The following is a 24,310-nucleotide window of genomic DNA, read 5'->3' as shown; positions in this document are numbered from 1 at the left end:
TAATTTTTAAGAGTGTAAAGGAATCTTGGGACCACAAATGTCTGTTGTGTAGAATGTCAGAGCGGGTGGGACCTTAGAAAGTATTAGGTCCTTTCACCTCATTTACAGGATGAAAATTGATCCCCAAAGAGAGAGGGTGACTTACATTTTGTGCTAGTTACCTACTTCTGTGCTACAAACCACCTCAAAACTTAGTGGCTGAAAATACAACAATCATATATTTTGCTCTTGAATCTGAAATTTGGACTGAGCTTGAAGAGGGTGACATCTCTGCTTCATATTATATCTGCAGCTTTAGCTGGGATGACTCAAGCATCTGACAGCTGGAACAACTGGGGCTCACCAGGCATCTTTCTCTCTCTCTCTCTCTCTCTCTCTCTCTCTCTCCCCACCCCCCGCCCCGGTGGATACTGGGGCTTCCTCAAAGAGTGAACATTCCAAAAAACTGAAGTGGAAACAGTAAGACTTCCTATGATTTAGCTTTGGAAGCCACATGGTTTCCACCACATTCTACTGGTCAAGCAGGTCATTGAAACCAGCCCAAATTCAAGGGAGGAAAAGTTAGATTCCATCTATCAGTGAGAGAAACATCAGAAAATTTGTGGCCATATTAAATCTACCACACCTGAAGTGCTAGAATTGGCATCAGAAGAACTGAGACTAGGATCCACCTCTCCTGATTCTTAGCGCATATGACAACTTTGACAGTGGTACATAAGAGGAGGGTGAAAAGAAAGAACCAAAGCATGGGGCATTGTGTGAATGAGGAGCTTTTCAGGGTGGGCCCTAAGACGCAATGAGTGGCATGAGCATTTGCAAGCCTGAAAACGAGGTTGCTAAGAGGAGGACAGGAGTCATGGACTCTCCGATTCAGAAGAGGACTTAATTCTTGCCTAATGTGCTTGACTCTTCCGCAGTCTCCCTACTAGTCATCTCTGTCTTGATGATGGCAGGTTTGATCTGTGGAGCAGCCTACTCCCCCTCCAGGAGGCTCTGTCTATTAGAAGATTCCACAGAGCAGAAATCTGTTTCCTGCTAGCTTTTACCCAATTACTTCCTAGTTGCACCTTTATATTGCCTTAGGGTAATATTGCAAAAGGCTTTGACTTCCTTAATACATGGCAGCTCAATAGCTATTGTAGCTTTATAGTCCCTGTTTGACTCTTTAATGTAGCTTTTAAAATTCCCCTACCTATCAGACCACTCTCCTCTAAAGTACCCTAGTTTCTCAATTGCTGTTTCAAAGGATTCTTCAAGAGGGATCAGAGCAGTCCCCTGTTGATCAACATCCCCATCATGTTCTATGCAGTTCTTTTTCTTTAACTTTTAAGTTCAGGGTATATGTGCAGATTTGTTACATACGTAACCCACGTCATGAGGGTTTGCTGTACAGATTATTTTGTTACCCAGGTATTAAGTGTAATACTCAGTAGTTATTTTTCCTGATCCTCTCACTCTTCGCCCTCCAATAAGTCACAGTGTCTGTTATTCCGCTTTATGTGTCCATGTGCTCTCATTATTTAGTTCTCACTTGTAAGTGAGAACATGCAGTATTTGGTTTTCTATTCCTGCATTATTTTGGCAAGAACAATGGTTTTGAGCTCCATCCATGTCCCTGCAAAGAACATGATCTCATCCTTTTTTATAGCTGCATAGTATTCCATGGTATATATGTACCACATTTTCTTTATCCAGTCTACCATTGATAAGCATTTAGGTTGAGTCCATATCTTTGCTATTGTGAATAGTGCTGCAATAAACATACGTGTGCACATGTCTTTATGATAGAAAAAATTATATTCCTTTGGGTATATACCCACACTATGGGATTGTTGGGTTGAATGGTAGTTCTGGTTCTAGGTCTTTGAGGAATCATCACACTGCTTTCCACAATGCTTGAACTAATTTACACTTCCACCAACAGTGTAAAAGTGTTCATGGTTCTAATGTGCATAGAGAATTACAAGGATCTAAACTCCTTTTCCGGTATGTGCTTTACCAGCTATGCTTCTCTTACTTTTATGTGTCTCTGTGAGTGTTTGTTTGTTTGCTTAGTTTTTTACTCAGCTATGGAAATTTACATTCATCCCTAGAATTTTCTCAAGAGGTCCAACTTGCCAATATCTTTTTGAATCCAGACTTTGTCACTAAAACTGTTTATTATCCTGCTTAGTTTCACATAATCTGCAGATTTGTCAAGTACTTGTTCTGTACTTTAATCTAAATCATTGATTAAGATGTTGAACTAGACATAACCCTGTGCAACTCCACTAGAGCCCATCTTCTATGCTAACATCAATTTACTAATCAGCATTCTTTGGGTTCATTTATTCACCTAACTGTTGTTAATTCATCTAATGGTACTATTGTTTAGTCCATATTTCTCCATCTTGTCCACAATGATATCCTGATAGGCCTGGACAAATGCCTTGCTAAAGTCCAGATACATTATGTCTCCTACATTTGGCTGCCCTCAAAATTCGCTAACCCTGTCAAAGGAAATGAAGCAAATCCGACTCTTCCTCAAACACGCCATGCACTTTGATGATTCTGAGACTGTGCTCATGTTCTTTCCTCTGCCCAGAATTTTCTTCCATTCCACCTCGTCTACTCTACTCTTTCTGTTGCTGAGATGTCACCTCCTCAATGAAGCTTTAGTCCTTGACTCCAGACATAATTATTCCGAGCATGGTTCATTTCCCCCAAAGCTCTTTATACATAGCGTCATGTCCCAGTTGTTTGTTTATGCTTATTCTCCTCCCCCTCACTTAGAATGAGCCATATATTATTTAATAGATGTTTGATGACTTTAATTCAACTAGATCCTGATGCTTACTAACAGTCACTTCCTTTCCAAAATATTCATAAATCGCTCATTCCCAAATCCAATCTAGCACACACCATGTGCTACCTTAGTGCCAATTCCCAAGAAAAGGAACCAGGGCTTCTTGGAAAAATGGCTGATGCCAGGTCTAGGCAAAAGTATAAAAGATGAGCCTAGAACATCTGGGCAGGCCAGTCAGCAAGGAAGCTCAAAGACAATTAGGGTTTTCAGAAACTGAGAAGTCAAATCGAAGAGGTTTCCAATGGTCAAAGCTTGGATAATTTGATTAATAATTAGAAGAATTACTGCAGTGAAAGAAAATACATAAAATATGTATAAACCCATGAGTTCATAACAATGGTAAATAAAGGAAAGAACTCAGCATTTATCCTGACTTTTCACACCTTACCATACTAACCTTAGGGACCCAATAATTGAAAAAGGAATTATTTTCTTTATAGAAGCATTCTAACTAATAAATTAACAAGGAGTGATATAATTAGAATATCACCATTTTACACCCACTAAATGAATAAAATAAAGTATTCTAGGCAATGATGATCCATGGCTTCTAAAATCCTTAGGTAAAAAGTTGATGATGAACTTTATAATGGATGGTTCCCGCTGACAACACATAAACCCCACAGATCAGACTTGATATCCTAAAAGGAGAGACAACCAGCCTCCTGGTATGGTGCAAGAAGAAGTATACGGCATCAGCCCCTTGTTATCCTTGCTAAAAACTTGGACGTGGGCCGGGCGCGGTGGCTCAAGCTTGTAATCCCAGCACTTTGGGAGGCCGAGGCGGGTGGATCACAAGGTCGAGAGATCGAGACCATCCTGGTCAATTTGGTGAAACCCCGTCTCTACTAAAAAAAAAAAATACAAAAAATTAGCTGGGCATGGTGGCGTGTGCCTGTAATCCCAGCTACTCAGGAGGCTGAGGCAGGAGAATTGCCTGAACCCAGGAGGCGGAGGTTGCGGTGAGCTGAGATCGCGCCATTGCACTCCAGCCTGGGTAACAAGAGCGAAACTCCGTCTCAAAAAAAAAAAAAAAAAAACAAAAAACAAAAAAAAACTTGGACGTGGCACTGTCTAGACTCTAGATTCAACCAGCAGTTTAAAGAAAATAATAGGATTTAGGGTGAAACAACTCCATGGGAAGACTACTGTGGGAAATCCTGCACTACATATGACTTGCTTTTTTTTTTTTTTTTTTTTTTTCTTTTTTTGAGACAGAGTCTTGCTCTCCTGCCCAGGCTGGAGTACAGTAGTGCAATCTTGACTCACTGCAAACTCCGCCTCCCAGGTTCAAGCGATTCTCCTGCCTCAGTTTCCAGAGTAGCTGAGATTACAGACGAGTGCCACCATGCCCAGCTAATTTTTGTGTTTTTAGTAGGGATGAGGTTTCTCCCTGTTGGCCAAGCTGGTCTCAAACTCCTGACCTCAGATGATCTGCCGGCTTCAGCCTCCCTAAGTGCTGGGATTACAGGTATGAGCCATCGCCCCTGGCCTGACCTGCTTTCTTCTAAAATAAATTTCAAGAAGAAATTAAAAAAAAGGGGGTAGGAGAGTAACCTACAGATCAAAAAAGACTTAACAGCCATAAAAATGAAACACAATACATGGACCAGGCTTGGATTCTGATTCAAATAAGTCAACTAAAACAAATGTTTGTGAAATTATCAGGGGAATGTGAACAGTAGATATTAAGAAATTATTAATATTTTTGGTATCATAATAGTACTGGGATTATGTATTTTAAGAAAAGAGTCCTTATCTTTTAGAGATAATATTGAAATATTTAAGGAGGAAATAATATGAGTTCTTAGATTTGACTCAAAACTACCTAGTAGGGAGGCAGTGGGGTTTGGGATGAGGGGTAGAACAAGAACAGTTATGAATCAATAATTGTTCTAGCTGAGTAAGAGGTTCATGCTTCCTTATATTGTTCCCTTTCCTTTGTACGTGTAAATTTTCCCATAATTATCTTTTAATCTAATATAAAATGTTACCTAAAACTGTTATTGAGGTCACTGACCTGTGTCAGAACACACGTTCCCTCTCTGAAAATGTGAGCGTTTGCCAAAAGAGTGGTTTTTTCATTCCTGCCTGCTTCTCCATGATTCCACAAAAATCACAGTTCTGTGGCCATCACAATGGCCAGTTCTCTTGGGCCACCAGGAGAGGATTCTTGAAGAACTCATTAGAGTAGATGGACCCTTCCCAATCACTCTGTGCATGTGGGGCTCTGGTCTCTGTCACCAGTGTTCACACTAGTCCTTTCCATAATGAAGCCCATTCTTTTTGACAGAAAAGACAGGATTACAATAGGAGTTTTGGGCCAGGCACAGTGGCTCACTCCACCTGTAATCCTGACACTTTCGGAGGCTGAGATAGGAAGATCCTGTGAGGTCAGGAGTTCAAGACCAGCCTGAACCTCATAGTGAGACTCTGCCTCTACAAAAAAATTACAAAAATCGCCAGTCATAATAGCATGCACCTGTAGTCTCAGCTGCTCGGGATGCTGAGGTTGGAGGATCACTTGAGACCAGAAGACAAAGGCTGCAGTGAGCCATAATCATACCACTGACTCAAAAAAGTTTTTTTCTTTTAAATAAGAGTTTTATTCAATTTTCTTTCTCATTTCTCAACATTGAAAAAAACACAATTCCTTTTATTATCTAGCTCTAAACATACACAAAAGTATCCTTTGTCATCATTAGATTTTTATTTTTTAAATAAAGCTGGACTGGGCCGGTGTGGTGGCTCATGCTGGTAATCCCAGTACTTTGGGAGGCTGAGTTGGATGGATCACCTGAGGTCAGGAGTTTAAGACCAGCCTGACCAACATGGTGAAATCCCATTTCTTCTAAAAATACAAAAGTTAGCTGGGTGTGGTGGCACACGCCTGTAATCCCAGCTACTCAAGAGGCTGAGGCAGGAGAATTGCTTGAACCCAGGACGAGGTGGTTGCCGTAAGCCAGGATTGCACTATTGCACTCCAGCCTGAGAAATAAGAGGGAAACTACATCTCAATAAATAAATAAGTAAATAAATAAATAAAGCTGGACTGGGCATTTTGACTCTATTTTTCTAGGTCTCTGCTATTCTTAAAAATTACCTGTTCCTGCTTTCCCTTTTCTTCATAGAGTCATTAGTTTCTTTTGGACACTCTTCCCTTTGTTAAGAATTCTTGCTCATTTGCAATAGCACTGTGGAAAGAGAATGGGCTAAACGTTTTTGATGGAACTATGCAATGTTTATGAGTACTGGAATACTGACACTGTCATATTCTGCTCTTCAAGTATAAACTGGTATCACCTTCCTGGAAGGCAATTTTATAACATGCATCCAAAGCCTTTTTAAAAGTGTGTACTTTGTGACCAAGGAATTACATTTTTAGGAATTAATCCTTGAGCTTCAAATCACTAACAAGAAAGAAAAGAAAGGAAGGAAGAAAGAAAGAAAGAGAAAGAAAGAAGGAAGGAAAGAAAGAAAAGAAAAGAAATTGATCCAAAGCATATGGATGTGCTCAGAGATTTAGTTAAAAGAATGTCCAAGATGGCATTTTAAATATATTTTAAAAATTAGAAGCAACTTAAATATATATTTTTAAAAAGTTTGACTAAATAAACTATAGTTTATCTTGCAGTGGAATATCATGTAGCCAAAAAAGATGACATGTTAGGATACTTTATGATATGGGAAGATGTTTATAATATATAATTTAGGGAAGAAAGGTTGATTTTTTTAATTAAAAAATTAAATTTTTTCTAAAAGTGGAAACATTATGAACAAAACAGTTCACAGAGAATGTTTCTCATTTTTACAAAAATGTATGCATGGAAAAAAAGACTGAAAATTTATATAAGAATGTTAAAGTAACTCCTTTAATTTTATTCTCCTTTCCTCACACATGCTGTAACAATTTCGCTAATGGATATTTCTTACTCTCAAATAAGAAAAAGGAGTAATTCATGAACTAGAAAGAGGGCACACAGAGCCAGCTCAGGCCCCATCTCAGTTTTCTCCCCTGGTTGGGTGCAGACTGTTCTGGCCTGATCACCTCTCAACAGCAACCACTAACCTCCCTTGGAGCCACTTTGCTGCCCCATCTCCATGTACAGAGACCAGGGGGCAGCAGCAGTCACTCTTAGGGGGTGTTCAGCAGGTGGGAGGAAGATCACTTCCAGATAGCTGCTGAAAAAGGAATTTGCCCCGAGAATGTGGACCTGGCCAAGACAAGGCCAAGAAGTCCAGTCTGTCCTTATCTCTGGGGCCCGGTCTGGCCCCACCCTGGGTTGTTTAAAATTTAGAGCTTGGTGGCTCACCTCTCAGCAGTTAACACTGTTCATTCAAGAGGTTTCGCTGGAGTTTGGGTTAAAGCCCTTGGCCTCTGCTCTGCAGTCTCTTGTGTGACTCACTGTGCTGTTTTGTTCATTATTACGGTCTACTTCCTTCCTAGCAGCCTCCCTGGCTCTTCTTAGAAATCTCTTTCCCTCCTTCTCTTCCTCAAGCCCAATTTCAATGATAAAGATTTATGAATAAGCAAGGGAATTGGCGGTGTTTGTGATTAGAACCCTTAGCCTTAGAGTTCTCTAGGCTGCTGTTTAATTTACCAGAGTAAACAAATCAGAGAAAAAAAACAGAGAGGAGAGAGAGGGAGAGGGAGAGGAAGATGGAGAAGGGGAGGGAGAGGAAGGGAGAGAGAGAGAGAGAGAGAGAGAAGAAAAGAAGTGTTTTAGAAGAAAAGAAATATTATCCATTATATCTAACAAAGGATATACTACAAACATGCATCACTGTGAGCATTTATTGTCTTCTGGCTCTTAAGGTCTAGGACATGTGGTGCCTGTCCCTGAGTACCGGATTGCATTTGCTTCTAAATTCTGAATCAGCTGAAATATACATTAAAATGCATGATGCTGCAGCACCTTACTGGCAAACCCCACAAACCTCCTAAAGAAAACAAAATGATACAAACCAACATCAGTAGCAGCAGGATCTTTTGAAAGCCCCCCAAAAGAAATATTTTTAAAGTTTTTGAATTCTAACACATTTTTATGTGTATTTTAAGGCTGAGTTGTTTAAGACAGTGAATGACTCTAGTGTTCCCGACATGCCTCTCAGTTAGCGCCCTGGCTGTGCTGGCGAAGGATGCAAGAATGTGTTATTGGGATTAATTCTGGGTACGATGGAGGCGGCATAGAGCCCTTGGGTACCAGGACCAAGGCAGCTTTCTTGTGGGTGGATGAAATGGGCATCTTCACGGCGTGACAGGAACAACATAGGAAAGTGCCGTATAAAATAGCTGCTCTCACTTCTGAAGTACCTGCTGTGTTACCATCAGTACTTTCTTCCTTTGTGATACTGGGCTTTTGGTATCTTCACTTGAAAATACACCTGGTGGGGATAATGTGCAAAATCCTAAGATCATCACGGAAAGGACAGAGGAGCAGAAGGCAATTACTCCTCTCTCCTGTTCATGGAGCCCTCTTCTTGAATCTCAAAATACTGCTTTGATTTCCCACTATACACAATGTCCCTTATGTCCTTTCTTTCACATAAGAATATATGTAGAGAAGGTGCCTAGACAACCCCTTCTCCACCAAATCAATTAACAGAATCTTAGGACTGAACAGAATGTCACAAAATTGTTATTCTGACCCCTGAAGCAATTAAGGTCTTTCACCAGCTTGAGCAGTGATAGGTCCAATGGTCAGTCCATCCAGTGTGGGTTACAGACCCTACAAGGTCAGCACCCAGACTTTCTTGTGGTTGTCCCTACTTTCAAGTCCTGTGGCTCCCCTTCCTCTCAGGTGCCTGCAGTCATTGGGTTTGCTTCATCTCAAAAATTAGCTTTCAAGACAATATCTAAACTACTTCTACTCTAAGGTGCAGATTTCTAGCACATAGTAGGTAATTAATAAACACGGGTTGAATGAGTGAATGGATAATACCATCAAGTGCTGCCAAATCCAGAGAAGTATGATAATGAGGATCACTAGGCCCAAGTTAGAGAAGTGAAAACCTTGCCAGGAGAGATAAGAGAGGGTTTTTGCTTCGAGGCATCTTCCTGGGTCCCCTGAAATTCCAGCACTGTACAGGACTGTGGGTTCTGCCTGTGCTAAGACACTACTTCTTTAATGCCTTTTGAATCCCTTCACTTCTCTTTATCTTACACTGCTATTCTCCGGCTGAAAAATCCATAATTTCTTGACTAGCATTGTGCCACAGTCTTCTAATTTGTCTCTTGGCTTCTCTGTTCCATCACCCGCTCCTCCCCAAATGACACTACCCTGCATCCATAATCCTGTAGGGTCTGATTCCAGCTCTACTCCTCTTATAGCTCATTACATGCCTCCTGATGTGTTCCCCAACCCTCATCAATTCTACTCTAACTAAAAGCTAAACTGAACTACTTATAAATTCACAAACACACTATGTTCTCTCTGGTTTTGGAGTCTTTGTCACTACCATACTAGGAAACTTCTTTTCCACCTCATCACCATTTGCTCACTCCCACTCATTGCTTAGTACCCAGTATAGATGTCACCTCTTCCAGAAGCCTTCCCTGAAACTCTAAGGAAATATATGTCCACTGTGGGTCTGCTGGGATCTTCACTTCATGGCGTCCTCACCTGGAACTCAGGCTGACAAAGCAGTCACTATCTGGAGCATAGAAGAGAGCAACGAAAGGAAGATGAAGACTTGGATGCTAGCTCTCAAACTTTCCACCTGGAAGTCACACTTAGCACTTTCATTCAATTTTCATCGGTCAAAATAAGCCACATATCTAACCATTTCTATATGTTACATGGTCATATCTAACCATTTCCTATAGAAATTATTTTGACCAATGAAATAGTTAGAGATGACCATGTGACTTATTTTGACCAATGAAAATTGAATGGAAGTGTTAAGTGTGACTTCCATTCAATTTTCATTGGTCAAAATAAGTCACACTATATGCCTAGAAATGAAGAGAAAGAGAAACATTTGTAAAACAACCCTAGTGATCTACATATTCAAGTAAGTGGAGATCTGGAAAATCCCCAGTGGATCTGATAACCTTACTGAGAAATATTTAATTTGCATGAGGGTAGTGGAAGCCATATTATAAGAAGCCATAGAGTGATTGAGAAGTAAAAAAGTAAAGACAGTGAGAAGAGATAACTCCTTCAAGATGTTTGACTGTAAAGACCGGAAGAGAGGTAAATGGTGGTGGTGGGGTGTGGCCAAGGAAGAATAAAGAGTTGGTTGATAATTAGCATGAGCATGGCTTGAGCATATTTAGAGAACAACAGGGTATGTCCATATGAACAGGTGAGAGTTTGGATAGCCATGAGAAAGGAAGAATTGTGTAGGGTCCTTGACCTAGTGGAAGAGATCAAACTCCGAAGTATGAGAGAGGGATTGGCCTTAGATGAGACTAGGCTTCCCTCCTCCAAGTAGCAGGAGCCATGGAGAGTGAGTGGGTGTAGAGGTTGATCAATTTATAGATTGAAAAGTAGGAGACTGAGGGAATTCTTGTTCAGTGGCTTCTGTTATCATTGTGAAATTAATTTATATAAAGCTGTCAAAATGTGTTCCACTTAGAGAAATTTAGGAAATCATTATAAGAAAAAGAGAGTGAGAGAGATGCTCCTTTGTAACACATGATTTCCTAGAACGATGGCTAGGAGGATGTGAAGTATATCAAACCTCCACCCTCCACCCCCACCCTGTGCCATAATTGAGGCTTATTTTAGGCAAGGCAGTTTCAACTGCCAAATGTAATCTCCTAAGCACATGGATGAGCCTGGTGAAAAAATGGTTTATCTATAATAGTTGGAAGTAGGAGTTTGAATATAGCTGTGAAATGAAAATCTGTTTCTGCCCAAACTTATCCAAAAATATACAGAGATATCATTAACTCTGAAACCTTTGTCCATACTCTCTTTCTGTCTTCAACCTGAAAATGATTTTCTCAGTCCATATGCTATGCACACAGTTCAGGTCGTTGCTTGGCTAAGAAGGATAATCTTGCCTGATCATTTTCTTTGGAGCTTAAGAAGATGCCTTCAAAATCTCAGGACATTGCTACCTTAGGATGCTGCTGCTCCGGTTATTATGGCAGCTGCTGGCTCAGAAAATCATAATCCCCCCTGCAAGTTCTCTTCTACACTCTGCAAGCTTGGTCAGGGCTAATGAGTACTTTTTTTTTCTTCCTTCTTCAAATAGGTTTTTTTTTCTTTCTGGGTTTAGATAGAGAGGGCTTCCTGGCTAATTTAATTTTGCTTCTCCTTCGTTACAAGCAGATGTCACTTTTACATCTGTGTCACTTTTACATCGAATGCCCCATGTCTCCCCCCTACCAGCCCAGCAGATGTTACTACTATTAGCCAAACTCCAGCAAAAAGGTAACAGGCAGCCCCTTCTGCTAATTATAGCATTGTGGAAGTGAAGAGAAAGGACGGGGAGGAGTGCAGTGGGGCTTTAAATGTCCTTAAAAGTTCTTAAAAGAATGGATTTTGGAGATCTGTACACCATCACCTATATAGCACATACACACGGGGTACCTTCAAAGTTAATCCAGATACAGAAGCATCATCTATGAGTTAGCCATAAAAGTTCAACCCCAAACCACACAGCTAATCCAGGACAAATGCCTTTCGAAGTGAGATCACCCTGAACATACTAACATTTACATACAGGATAAAGCACCATATTAATTATGAATAAAAACTGTATATAACCAGACAAAACATATAATTAACCTATCTAATACAAATATACCTTCCAGTAAATTCCTTTAAAAAATAAAATTTTCTGCCTGATTGCTTTCTTTTCTCCCATTTGATATCCTAGAGCCTGCTTTTTGATTTATCTTCTCTCTTCCACATGCATTATTATTATTATTATTATTTTATTGTACTTTAGGTTCTGGGGTACATGTGCAGATCATGCAGGATTGTTGCATAGGTACAAGGATGACAATGTGGTTTGTTGCCTCCATCTCCTACTCACCTATAGCTGGCATTTCTCCCCATGTTATCCCTCCCTACCTCCCATTGTCCCTCCCCTAAACACCCCCCCAGCGGACCCCAGTGTGTGATGCTCCCCTCCCTGTCCATTCCACATGCATGCATTATAAACGTATAATAGGAAAAACGCTGTGTCTATGCACCGTCTAAGTCCCAAAGTAAAGTGTTTAATATACAATTCAAGGAGACTGTTCCAACATCATCATTGCCATCATCATCATACTGGTGGCTAACAGTCACTGGATTCTTTCCATGTGCCAAGCACTGTGTTAATTGCTTTGTATACGCTATTGTCAATCAGTTAATAATTGTTAGTCTCACAGTGTCAGGAGGTTAGTTACCAGAACCTCAAAGAGTTTCTATTATGAAACGTGTATCATGGTTGCTAGGCAAATGGAAAATGTGGTGGAAATTCTAAAATGCTAGGAGAATGCAGTGGGTCATCAGACACGGGGTTGCTGTGGCTGGAATGCTTTCTGTTCTGGAGAAATGGTGTCCCAATAAATTTTGTCTAGGTTATTTTCTTAATGCAGGTGAGTGGGAAAGGCTGCTGTCTCCACATATCTTTTTGGAGAAACCCAAGGACAAATCTTGCCTATTCATTCTCCAGTTGAGAGAAATATTGGTTCTGAGTTGAGTCTATGCCAGGCAGTAGGCTGGCTATGCTGGGATAATTTGGATGCAGCATCAAATAAAGCAATCAAAAAGAAATTCCTCTGAAACTCTCACTGGTATTTAATATTTTATTCATCCCCATGTTATTGTGCTCCGCCTGCGGTAAAACAGCCTCAGAACAGCCTCCTAGGAGTGAGGCATTAGGAGGCTGACAAGCATTTTCCCATGAATCGCTACTACAATACAATGGCATTTTGTTTGCTGTTTTGTTTCCTTGTCTTCTAACATTCTTTCTGACTTTCAAGGAAAAAAAGAAGAAAAAGAAACCCTCCTATGAATGGTGTAGCAAAGGAAAGAAAAGTTCTTTTAAACTTTCAACCTTTTTCAGTTTGTATTGAGTAGCATGTAAACTTTTTTTTTTTCCTGATAGTATATATGCTGGTAATCTCTTCCTTTTTGGTGCTTTAAATGGCCTTTTCCCTCCCTTTTATCACGTACTATTGCCTTTCCATTATTGATTCAGAAAATCGGCAGGGGGAAAAAGTCAACCGTGTACGCATACTAAGAAAGGGAAGGCAGAGGCAGGTGGATCAAACTCATCCATCTATCCATGTGGTCATTTATCTATCAATCCATCCTGCTACCCACCCGCCTCTATTAAAATAAATAGCAGGCACTGTACACATTGCTGGTTGGCTGAAGTTGTGATCTGGACAAAAGGTCTGTTTGGGGAAAGGATGCTGAAGCTTAATTCTATTTGTGCCGGTTGAAAATCAGGAGGGGTTTTTCTACACTTCACTTTTATTAGATTATTTCTTATAGATGGTTTCTTTTTCCCTCCCAGACGCGTGGTGGAGGCTGCTGAAGCAGTTGGTCTATAGTTGGAATAATTAAATTAACCATTTAGTACAACTTTTAGGGGAGAACTCGCGTGTAGAAAGCACAACTGGAACAAAACAGGGCGCTGGGGCTGGGGCTCTGGCCTGGCCCAGCCCCGCACGCCTTTCATCTCCAAGCAGAAGCAGGACCCCCGACCACAAAAGACGGGCAGAGGGACAGTAGACCAGGGGTGGTGGGGGAGGGACGGTGACACTGAACAAAACAAACCTACAAGGCCCACAAAGGGGAAAATGAAGTCAAGCGCATTTGCTCATCCGGCCGTGTGGGCCCAGCGCTGAAAGGTCTCGTGGTACAAAGGCAAGAAGGCTCAGGGCACTCGGACCCGGGGTGGCCGGCAGCAGGGGGCGCCCGGAGCGGGCCGACTCCGCGGCCTGGGACCGCGGGGCGGAGAGGGACCCCAGGACCGGGAGGGACCGAGCCCCAGGTCTGCCCCTTGACTATCCCCCGGGCACCCTCCCCGGCCAGGCACTTCCCTTGGCAGCGCCCCTCCGCTGAGACCTCGCCCAGATCTCTCCGCTTCTCCCCCAGTCACCCTCGGAAGCCCCGTCAGCATCTAGGTCCCCTGAGCTGCGCACTGAACTCCTCATCCCAACACTCCCTTTCGCACAGGAACTGCCTATATGCACCATCTAAATTTCGAAGTTCCACATCTTCACCCAAGAGCTATCCTCAGAAACTGCCAACAGCAACGCCTCTACTCTGGGCTCTGAGCACTTTTTAGGTCCTAGTTTTGTCTCCGCCCTAAAAGCCAACGGGGCCTGGGCTCTGTCCGCAAATTAGGACCCGCGGTGAAATTGCCCTGCGCTCGGCTCGTGGCGTAGGGCTCAGGCCCGAGGCGCACAGAGGCGGCGCGGCGCTGGGGCGTTGCTTCCCGAGCCGAGCGCGCAATCAGCACCACGTTCAGACACACCCAGGGTGAACCTAGGCTCTAGCGCCAAGCGGAGTGTGAACCCGGTAACTGTCAGGAATAGAGGTCTTGGAGCCGAAACGCATCACCTCCTGGCCACTCTGGCCACTCTCTTCTGCAGGGAAACTCGCTTAAAACCTACAACCGAGGAGCTGGTTGGCGGGGTGTCACCCCGGCCTGTGCTCCGCACATCCACATCTCCCGAGGGCAGGCCTCGGCGGCCGAGTCGCTTTTCGAAAACCAGCAGGCACAACCCCCAACCGAAATGCAAGGGAACGAAGAAACTTGGAAAATCTCAGCCTTGTGCTGGACAACCTATCCCCCACCTCCCTCAAGTGGTTGGGAAGGGGGATGAGCGTGGGGGAAATTCCATGTGTGGAGTCCAAAGGGATACAGCCACCTCCCGGCCCAAATGCAGATTCATATTCATGAGAGCGGGATAAATAAAGACAAATCTATGCCGTAATAGCACTTGGATTCGCATCCGTCTTTGCTGGCCTTTAGGTTTAGGGGACTGAAGACAGATGTTTGCATCCCTTTTCTCCTCTTGTCTGGTGACTATAAAGAAAAACCATTTAGAGCGTTGCAATTTGTTTCCCGCCGCAGTAAAACCTTGTACACATTTATTTTCATTTCACCCCCGTGCACAAAAAAAGTGCACACTGGTCACCAAGGGCTCTTCTTTATCAAATACGCATTGTACAACATATAACTGCAATAAAACTATCAGCCCTCCCCATAAAACTATCACCAGGATCCTTGGTAGGTCCCGCTTTCTGCTCTCCCAACTTCAGCGCTTCCTCACGTCTCGAGGATTTGCAACCACCTGAAATGAGTCTGAAACTCACCCTGCAGAGAAGCACAAGGCTGAGGGACCGCTGTCCCTGTTTAATCCATTACTGCATCCTCGGCAGTTTAGTGCGCAATAAAACACGGTGGCAGGGGAGAGCGGGCGCCCATCCACTCTCCGGCACTAGCATCGAATTAAACCACTTAGTTTGGCAAACACTGAACGCCTAAATGCCCCTATAAAGACTTTATGAGTTTGTTACTTTAATTACTGACTTGTTACAGAGCACATAAAGGGGGTAATGAATGCAATAAAACTAATTATCTACACATTTAATTCATATAAAATATCCAGAGTTTGTTTACACCACACGGCGATTCAACTAAGCTTTCCCCCTCTTGTCCACCGAGAGGAAGGATTTAATGAAATAGTTTCCCTTATTCTGCTAGGGCCTAACGAACCAAATGAAAATTACCCTCCCCTTAAATCATGGGGCCACCGAGGTCCACAAATCACTGCTCGCTTCTTTGTCTGTGCCTGGCTGCCAGCACCCAAAAGCCTAAGGAATCGGACAAGAAAGGTGCCTGACCTGGCACCCTTGCCTTGACATTTACATGGCGAGAATTTTGCTCACTGCAGCAGGCAAACCGAAAAGGCAAAGAAGCAATCCCCGGGTCTGTGGAGGATTGTGGGCACCTGAAAGAAATAGAGGCCATAAAGAGTTGGAGCACCCGAAAGAGATGAAAGAAGAGATACATTTGGGTACACTTCACGCTTGCTTGCCAGTTAGGCGTAATTAAAACGAACAACCTCCAAACCAACCAAATGCAAACCTTGCGCTAATGAAAACAGACACAGAACTGAACGCAAATAACACACCACCGTTGAGAATCCAGATGTTTTACATTCAAAAGCTTTCCTCAGATTTTTTTTTTTTAAGTGGCTGTATACACAGATTTTTAAGTGGCTGTATACCCCGAGTCTCTTGAAAGCACATTAAGCTGCAAGGAGAAATGCAATTTATAAGATGCATTCTCTCTCTTTCTTAACCCCCTCTACCAGGTGTATTTTTAAAGAAATCCGTTTATCGTTCACATAAACCCCCTTGGCCCACTTACTCTATGTTACAGGGCGCCTGAGTCTTGCCAATGTCCCAGTCCTTTATAACATTTCATGCACTTCGGGGGGTAGGCTTGTTGTTAAATTGAGCGTGTAACACTCTTACAAAACAGGTTTTCTATGACATCAAGGTTTCTTCTCCCTAACCGAGGGGGGGGAAAAAGAAGAGGACGAAGAAGGGGGAAAATACACACACTATCTCAATTTATGCCTAAGGTATATGATCAGTTAAAAAGGCTTAAAAGCTCGGGGAAATTGGATCAGGGAGAATCGTCACCCAACTTTCATTATTTCCAAGTAGTGTGATTGAATTAAAGGGCAGGGAGCTGGTTAGAAGGGAGGATCAGGGGCTCGGTGCGTAATGGTGTGGTATTAAATTCTAATTAGAGATGCAGGAATCAATGATAGGGAGGTTGGACAGCTCAGTTCCCCAGTGCCAGCCCAATAGACGGATGAGTTATTGTCATGTAAAAAGCGCCAGCAATAAGACCAACCGCTTTGCTATTGTCCAAGTGGAAAGAGCCAAGTTTATTATGAGGACTATATGCTCTAGAGACCTCAGACAAGGCATCTCATAGGAGGCTTTTTCATAAAACTAGGCTCTGCTGGTAGTAAGGAGGCCAGTTTGGAGGCAGGCGTTGAGCTGTGCACATCTCCCCACTCCAGCCACCTTCTCCATATCCATCTTTTATTTCATTTTTCCACTTGGCTGAGCCATCCAGAACCTTTTCAATGTATAAAATGGAATATTCTTACCTCAATTCCTCTGCCTACGAGTCCTGTATGGCTGGGATGGACACCTCGAGCCTGGCTTCAGCCTATGCTGACTTCAGTTCCTGCAGCCAGGCCAGTGGCTTCCAGTATAACCCGATAAGGACCACTTTTGGGGCCACGTCCGGCTGCCCGTCCCTCACGCCGGGATCCTGCAGCCTGGGCACCCTCAGGGACCACCAGAGCAGTCCGTACGCCGCAGGTAAGGACCGTCAGCTTTCTCAGCGGAGGAAGCCGCCTTTCCGCTCGTATATAGGAAGCCTTGATTGCATTTGAAAATGGAAATGTGTTTAGTATTTACCAAACGAAATTTGCTTACACAAATGAAAGAATTTATCACGTTAGAAGCGATTGCAGGGAGGGGTAATTCACTTACAGGGTTACACTATCCTAGTCACACCCGAACCGCCAACAAAATTATCTTAAGCTGCCAAAATGATAGGCATAATTTATTTACTTTGCGATGAGACGTAAAGCTTAGAAAATAATTAAATAACAAAGAATAAAGCTCATTACTGGCAGTGTCTTCTTTTTTTAAGAACCGACAGCGGCTCACACCTCTTTGGCTGGTCATTTTTATGATTATCTCTTTAATTTATTATTATTTTTTTGCAGCACTTTCCCGAACTTTTGAGCCGGTTCAACTTTCTGAGAATTGAAAACTTCCCAAAGTGGGACTGTTTGGTAACTTCTTTCCTGGCTCCCTGATATTCCGACTGATGTTTTTGGATTTTTTTTTTTTTCCTCTCTCGTTTTTTCTTGCTGAAAGCACTATCCCAAGTCCGTCACATCGCGCTGTTTCAATCCAACTAAAGGCGCTTGTGCCAGAAAGGATGCCGCCAAGCCCGAAGTTTGAGCCTGGGTTTCCGTAGATAACAAATTTGCTCGGTTTATTCCAGCGGCTTCTCTCTGCGACTGTCTCGCGCGGGTATAGGTAGCGGCTGCCGGATGATCTGACCTTGTAGTCTCCACATTCTGGCTCCACGGTCGCTCACTTTCTTTCTCCTCTGTCATTCTCTCTAGTTCCTTACAAACTCTTTACCGACCACGGCGGCCTCAACGAGAAGCGCAAGCAACGGCGCATCCGCACCACTTTCACCAGTGCGCAGCTCAAAGAGTTGGAGAGGGTCTTCGCGGAGACTCACTACCCGGACATCTACACCCGGGAAGAGCTGGCCCTGAAGATAGACCTCACAGAGGCACGAGTCCAGGTACGAGCGCCTGGAAACCGACCCGGCTCCGCCGCACTAGTCCGGGGAGGTGTGGGGGTGAGGGTCGGCTGGTGAAATTCGAAGTCCTGGAGCCTCATTGAGAAGGAGCTAGGGGCCCAGGTCAGATCAGAGATACTGGATTTGGTGTGGCTATGCCTGCGAGAAAGGCTTAGAGCGCGCTCTTGGCATTTTATGCACAGCTGTCAAGTGTTTCTCACCCGAGCAGGGACACGGGGGGCCTTGGGACGTGGATGAGCCAGGGGACAGGCAGTGCCTGTGGTGGAAGGTGTGCAGACTTTGCTCCCGTTTTATAAGTTTTTCTCCCCCTACAAATGCCTCCTAACTCAAGTGCGTTTTACCTGGCCCCATGGCATATAGGTGCATTTTTCTGGAAACTATGACTTGAGTCAAATTTGCAAAGGGGCTGTGACTTCATGAAGGTCAAGAACCAAGGCTTACTCTAACCTGTTAGACACAGGTGCGCTCACAAGTTGGCCACAGCGGCTCCCTGGGTGAGCCCCCCACGGAGAAACAGTTCGCACCAAACGCAGGCTCTTCCAGGCCCAAAGGCCTGAGATGTGCAGCGGAGCAAACCCAGCGGATCCCTTTTCCTTAAAATTAGAGTTTAACTTTAGAACTTAGGCTTAGGGGTGAATGACAAGCTTGGGGCTTGCTCAAGGAGCCGACTCACCAAAATAAGGCCTTCCCTTTTAGGGTCTTTCTGGGACCTGGGGCCTTTTTAACTCTTTCTAACCTTTTTAACTCTCCTGTAAGGCTTCATTTCCCTGGAATGCTCAGCTCGCCCTCAGAAAGTTTCTCCGAAGATGCGCGGCAACAAGGAGGGGTGGACTTGGTGGACTGCGTGCGCGCGGATGTGATCACGGCGCACGGGGAGGGGATGTTAAAACAAGCCAAAGTAGAACGTGGGCCACCCTAACTCGTGCTTTTCTTTCCCATTTCCTTCTTTCCACCCCTACTTCACCGTCTCTCCTTCCGTCTTGGGCCAGGTGTGGTTCCAGAACCGCCGCGCCAAGTTTCGCAAGCAGGAGCGCGCAGCTGCAGCCGCAGCGGCCGCGGCCAAGAACGGCTCTTCGGGCAAAAAGTCTGACTCCTCCAGGGACGACGAGAGCAAAGAGGCCAAGAGCACCGACCCGGACAGCACTGGGGGCCCAGGTCCCAACCCCAACCCCACCCCCAGCTGCGGAGCAAGTGGCGGCGGCGGCGGCGGGCCCAGCCCAGCTGGAGCTCCGGGGGCGGCGGGGCCCGGGGGTCCGGGAGGCGAACCCGGCAAGGGCGGCGCGGCAGCAGCGGCGGCGGCCGCGGCAGCAGCAGCGGCGGCTGCGGCGGCGGCGGCAGCTGGAGGCCTGGCTGCGGCTGGGGGCCCTGGACAAGGCTGGGCTCCTGGCCCCGGCCCCATCACCTCCATCCCGGATTCGCTTGGGGGCCCCTTCGCCAGTGTCCTATCTTCGCTCCAAAGACCCAACGGTGCCAAAGCCGCCTTAGTGAAGAGCAGTATGTTCTGATCGGGGATCCTGTGGCGGCGGCGGCGGCGACAGCAAGCGAGCCAGGGCCCGGGCGGGCGAGTGGGCGAGCGGGTAGGCCCAAGGCTATTGTCGTCGCTGCTGCCGTGGCTTTTTCATCGAGGGCCTAAAGTAATTGCGCTAAGAATAAAGGGAAAACGGCGTCGCCCTCATTTCAACCCCACTCCTAACCCCTTCCTTAACCTCCAAACAATACAAAACAAACTTCCCTGGCTTCGCACCTGCCTCGGCTGCGCAGCGGGGCCAGGGCTCCGCCTGCTGACCGGGGGTTGTGAGCAGTGCGGCCTGGACGCGGGGGCACTCTCAGGGGGCTGTGTCTGCGTATCAGTTTGTGTCTGTCTCGGGGAATGTGTGTCTGTGGCCCAAGCAGGTTACAGGAAGAGATGGGGGGCCGCAACCAACTCAGTGACTTGTTTAGAAATAAAAGACAAAAAAGTAAAACTAAAAACAAAAAAGTTGGAAGGCAGAAATCATTAAAAAACAAAGGCTAACAACCCAGAAAGGTTTAAAAAACATAAGAAAGAAAAAAGACAAATTCAAGGAGGGGCTAGGGAAGAAGCTGCAGCTGGAGCTGAGGGCTCGATCTTATGAACCCCTAAATCCTCTCCCTGCTAATAGCACGGATTCTCTTGGGGCTCTTCTTCAGGGAAGGGTAGGGACGCCTTTCCAGCCCACCTTCCTATCGTGTCCTTGGGTTCGGGTCACCGTGGCGACCGACGACTCGCTCAGACTGTCCCCGTGGCAGAAGTGACTTTCTGATGCCCCCTTGCCTGTCCCACCTCGCCGAACACCATCCCGCCATTAGCGCATCGGAACCCCACACAGTTGCAACTCCCAATCCCGAATCTTTGCAGCCGTTCGGCCCTGAAAGATGCCCTATCCATGAGATGCCTTTTCACCCACAAACTCTGCAAAATGTGTCTCATGTTTCGCAACTCTTTTTTTTCCCCCTCGCTCGTCGGCATTTTCTTCTTCCACCAGCTTTTACTGAACTTTTTGGCACTGCTTTGGATTGGAGTCAATTGCAGTCCACATAACTGGCTGCAGAGAAATCTACTGAGCAAGGGAAAGGCACACACACGTTTGCAGAAGTGTCTCGGTTTGCATTTCTGTTGGAATGATCCGAACTGGACTCACATCCTATATGGTGGATGGACTGTATATTGATGGTTCCATTCTTCGCGCAGTTTAGACATCTCTGTTGGGATTTTTTTATTATTATTTTAAAAGGCACAAACTCTAGATATTAGTTGAATGTTGAGGCTTTAACTTTTTCGATGTCTTTCTACAACTGTGTTCTGTGACTCAATTGTATCGTGTTAATATCAGTACAGACCGTCTCCTCTACGTGACCGTATAATGTTTTTCTCTTATTGTAGTCTCTATGGCGTGTCTTTATGGTGTAACAAGGTTCTCACGGGTTCAATCTTTTGTGTTAGAGAGACCACAGTTCAGACAATGGTATATATTTTTGTTATCAGGTGCATGTCTGTCTGATTTCTTTTTTTTTTTTTCTCCCTGTTGGACTATGTTTGTGAACACAATTGTCATAAGTTATGTTTCAGATTTTTGAATTTATTTATATGTGTTATAATGAATGCTTCTATTTAAAAGGGAAATATTTCTACATGTGCATATAGTTTTCCAAGAGTGTACCATTAACTTGATTGTTGATAATAAAAACAAAAAGCAAGTCCAGCAATTGAACTCTTTTTTTTCTTGACTCATTTTTGTTTTATTGGTCATTTTAAAAAAAAGTTTTATTTTAAAAGGACAAGGGAAGATAAAGTAAATTGTACTAAAAAATAGCAAGAAGCCCAGTTGGCTCTGGAAATCCAGGTGGCTGGGCATCTAAACCCATGCAGCCAAATTCAGCCAAATATAAAATTTAGTGCTTGGGAGAGCAAGCAGGATTCTTGTCCATGCTTTTCTGTCCCCAGAAGCACACGAGGGCATTGATAAAAGAGTTCACATCTGGCTGCGAATCTGTGGACTGGGTGGCAGCCAAGGCAGGATTTGAATTCAGGTCTTTGAGGTGGACTTGAAATGACAGTGTGGATTCTGCATGCAGGTGCCTTCAAGACCAATGATATCTGGCAAGGTCCAGGCTGTCCAGCTCCCCCAAACCCTGCAAACTACTGACACCCCGGGACACCTGACAAACTCCATATGGGCAGGTGATCAGGTACTGTGTGGAATAGGTTTGTGCCTTCCATGCATTTCCTCATCTATCCTTCAAAACAAGACCGTGAAGCAGGTACAATTCCTATCCTCTGTTTTCTTTTAAACAGGTGAGGGAATGGAGGCAACAGGGACTTAACCTGCTGAAGCACCCCCAGTTTATGAGTGATGGGGCCAGCCTTTGAAGAGAGAAAATCTCATTCCAGAGCCTGCAATGTTTCAGTGGTTCTCAAAGTGTGGCTTCTGGACCAGCAACATCAGCATCACCTGGGAATTTGCTAGTCACAAATTCTTGGTACCCACCTTGGGCCTACTGAATCAGAAACTCTAGGGGGTGGGGTCAAGCAATGTGCTTTAAGTTCTAGAGGTTATGAGAATCACTAACTACCGTATAAGAAATGCAAATCAGAAAATTCCAGAACTTGGACTACCTTGGGAACAGGTGCAGGGAGGAATTCTGACAGCCTTAATGATCTCTTTTGGAGGGAAGCAGTCCTCACTACAGCCCCAAAATGGAATCCTGCCTCCTCCTTGGACCCTTGGGCTACTTTTTCCAAGCAGAAGCCCTGTGTACACTTCTGGTCCTTACCTTTGTACCTCTCTGGCTGGGCATAATCAACACATAATTCAGTTCCCCTCATTTGAAGGGAGGCCACAGTTTCCCTCCTCTGGCTTAAGGATTAGCAGCTGATCTGGTTTAAATTTTTCAAGAGCTTCTCACCACAAGCATCCAAATGTGGCTTGCATTTGATCAGTCAGGTTCATTCAGAAATGTCAAATATTTGTGTCATATCAAACTTCAAATCATGTTTCTAGAAAGCTTTTAGGGCCAGGCATGATTGTTCATGCCTGTGATGCCAATCTTTTGGGAGGCCAAGGCAGGAGGATTGCTTGAAGGCAGGAGTTGGAAACCTACCTGAGCCACATAGGAAGACCTCATCTCTAGAAAGAAGGAAGGAAGGAAAGAAAGAAAGAAAGAAAGAAAGAGAAAGAGAGAGAGAGAAAGAAAAAAGAAAGAAAGAAGGAAGGAAGGAAAGAAAGGAAGGAAGGAAAGAAAGAAAGAAAGAAAGAAAGAAAGAAAGAAAGAAAGAAAGAAAAAGGAAAATTAGCCAGATGTGGTGGCACATGCCTATAGTCCTAGCTACTTGGGAGGCTAAGGTGGGATGATTGCTTGAGCCCAGGAGCTGAGGTTGCGATGAGCTATAATCATGCCACTGCACTCCAGCCTAGGTGATAGAGATAGACACCTGTCTGAAAAAAGTAATAATAATAATAATAATAAGACTTTTAAATATTCTTTTTTAAATCCACCTAAAGGCCCTTCAGTAAAGTCTCCAAGACAACATTGTCCATATTAGACTAGTCACTAATTGTGCTAGTCTAACATGCTAGCAATTGCCAGACCTCTTAGGTTCTAGTCTTTGGTTGTAAATATAACTTAGAAGGTCTGAGATAGACCACAAAAGCAAGAATTTATTGGCAAAAAGAGCAATCAAGGTCCTGGGCCTTGTCAGGAAAGTTCACCTCCCTTTAGTCATGGAAGACCATGAGGTAAGTTTCTGAAAGCTGATGGGCAGGCTAGTGGACAGGCGTTCCGGAAAAGACAAGACCAGCAGAGAAAAGGAGAGCAAGGAGTGGAGAGAGGAAGAGGGATGGAGAAGGAAGAGGAAAAACAAATAGCCACAGAAGAGCTTTTGGAAACCCCAGAGAAGGTCCTAGAAATCCTTTCAGCTGTGAATAAACTGATGAGGATTGCCAAATTTCCTTCTCCTGGCCTTGAGCTACTTTGAGTGACTTGCCTCCAGGACAAGGGAAACTCTGAGGATTGGTGAGAAAACCATGCATTCACCTCCATCCCAGCTCCCCAGAGGATTGCAGTGTAAATGTCTGGAGGCACCCTACTGTAGCTCTAGTATTCTGAATACCGCCTTTGTTTTAATTTGGGTCACCTCTGCTGCTTTTACTGATCAAAGAAGCAAACTGTTGGGAGGCAAATCTACGATGAAATGCAAAATAATATCCCAGTGATATGATGGAGTCTAGTGGCAAGACACTCTGTCTCTCACTTTGTGTCATTTCCTTGGAGCCCTGCACAGTGTGAACAAGCTCACTTTCACTTTTCCTCTCCTAAGAAATTTGCATTTTGGCTCATCAAGGCATCCTTTTTCCTGGCAACTCTGGGACCACATGTGACTTCACAAAAGCTGCAGACCCGATGCCAGATAGCCACCCGTAAGCCAAGTCTCCTTCAAAATGGCAGAATGCAGAGAATGGGACAGTGGTTTTAGAGGGAAGTAGACAACACAGCAAATAGTAGCGGTCCATAACTCACTCCCGATGCGTCTCTGTGACTGCTGCATAACCTTATAAAGATAGCCTATGGTTAGAGATGGTCCTCAATTCAGAGAAGGGATCTGTGCTA

The 24,310-nt window shown here is 44.3% G+C and overlaps 1 protein-coding gene and 1 long non-coding RNA gene across 2 annotated transcripts in view; one reads left to right on the top strand and one right to left on the bottom strand.

Moving 5' to 3' along the window:
- LOC141583898 (uncharacterized) overlaps positions 1–17,178 on the bottom strand; it is a 48,732-nt gene extending 31,554 nt beyond the window's left edge. The window contains exon 1 of the long non-coding RNA XR_012516736.1: positions 16,941–17,178. This is a non-coding gene — a long non-coding RNA (uncharacterized LOC141583898). The remainder of the gene's footprint in view (positions 1–16,940) is intronic.
- PHOX2B (paired like homeobox 2B) lies at positions 16,802–21,403 on the top strand. Its single transcript, XM_039468314.2, has 3 exons — positions 16,802–17,157; positions 17,979–18,166; positions 19,174–21,403. Exons 1-3 carry the CDS (start codon positions 16,917–16,919, stop codon positions 19,687–19,689), a joined length of 945 nt encoding a protein of 314 aa, XP_039324248.1. The 5' UTR covers positions 16,802–16,916; the 3' UTR covers positions 19,690–21,403.
- The last annotated feature ends 2,907 nt before the right edge of the window (positions 21,404–24,310 follow it).

The sequence above is a fragment of the Saimiri boliviensis genome, chromosome 3 (assembly GCF_048565385.1).
Source record: "Saimiri boliviensis isolate mSaiBol1 chromosome 3, mSaiBol1.pri, whole genome shotgun sequence".
In the NCBI taxonomy this organism is placed as follows: domain Eukaryota; kingdom Metazoa; phylum Chordata; class Mammalia; order Primates; family Cebidae; genus Saimiri; species Saimiri boliviensis.
This window is presented reverse-complemented; position numbering and strand designations above follow the sequence as displayed.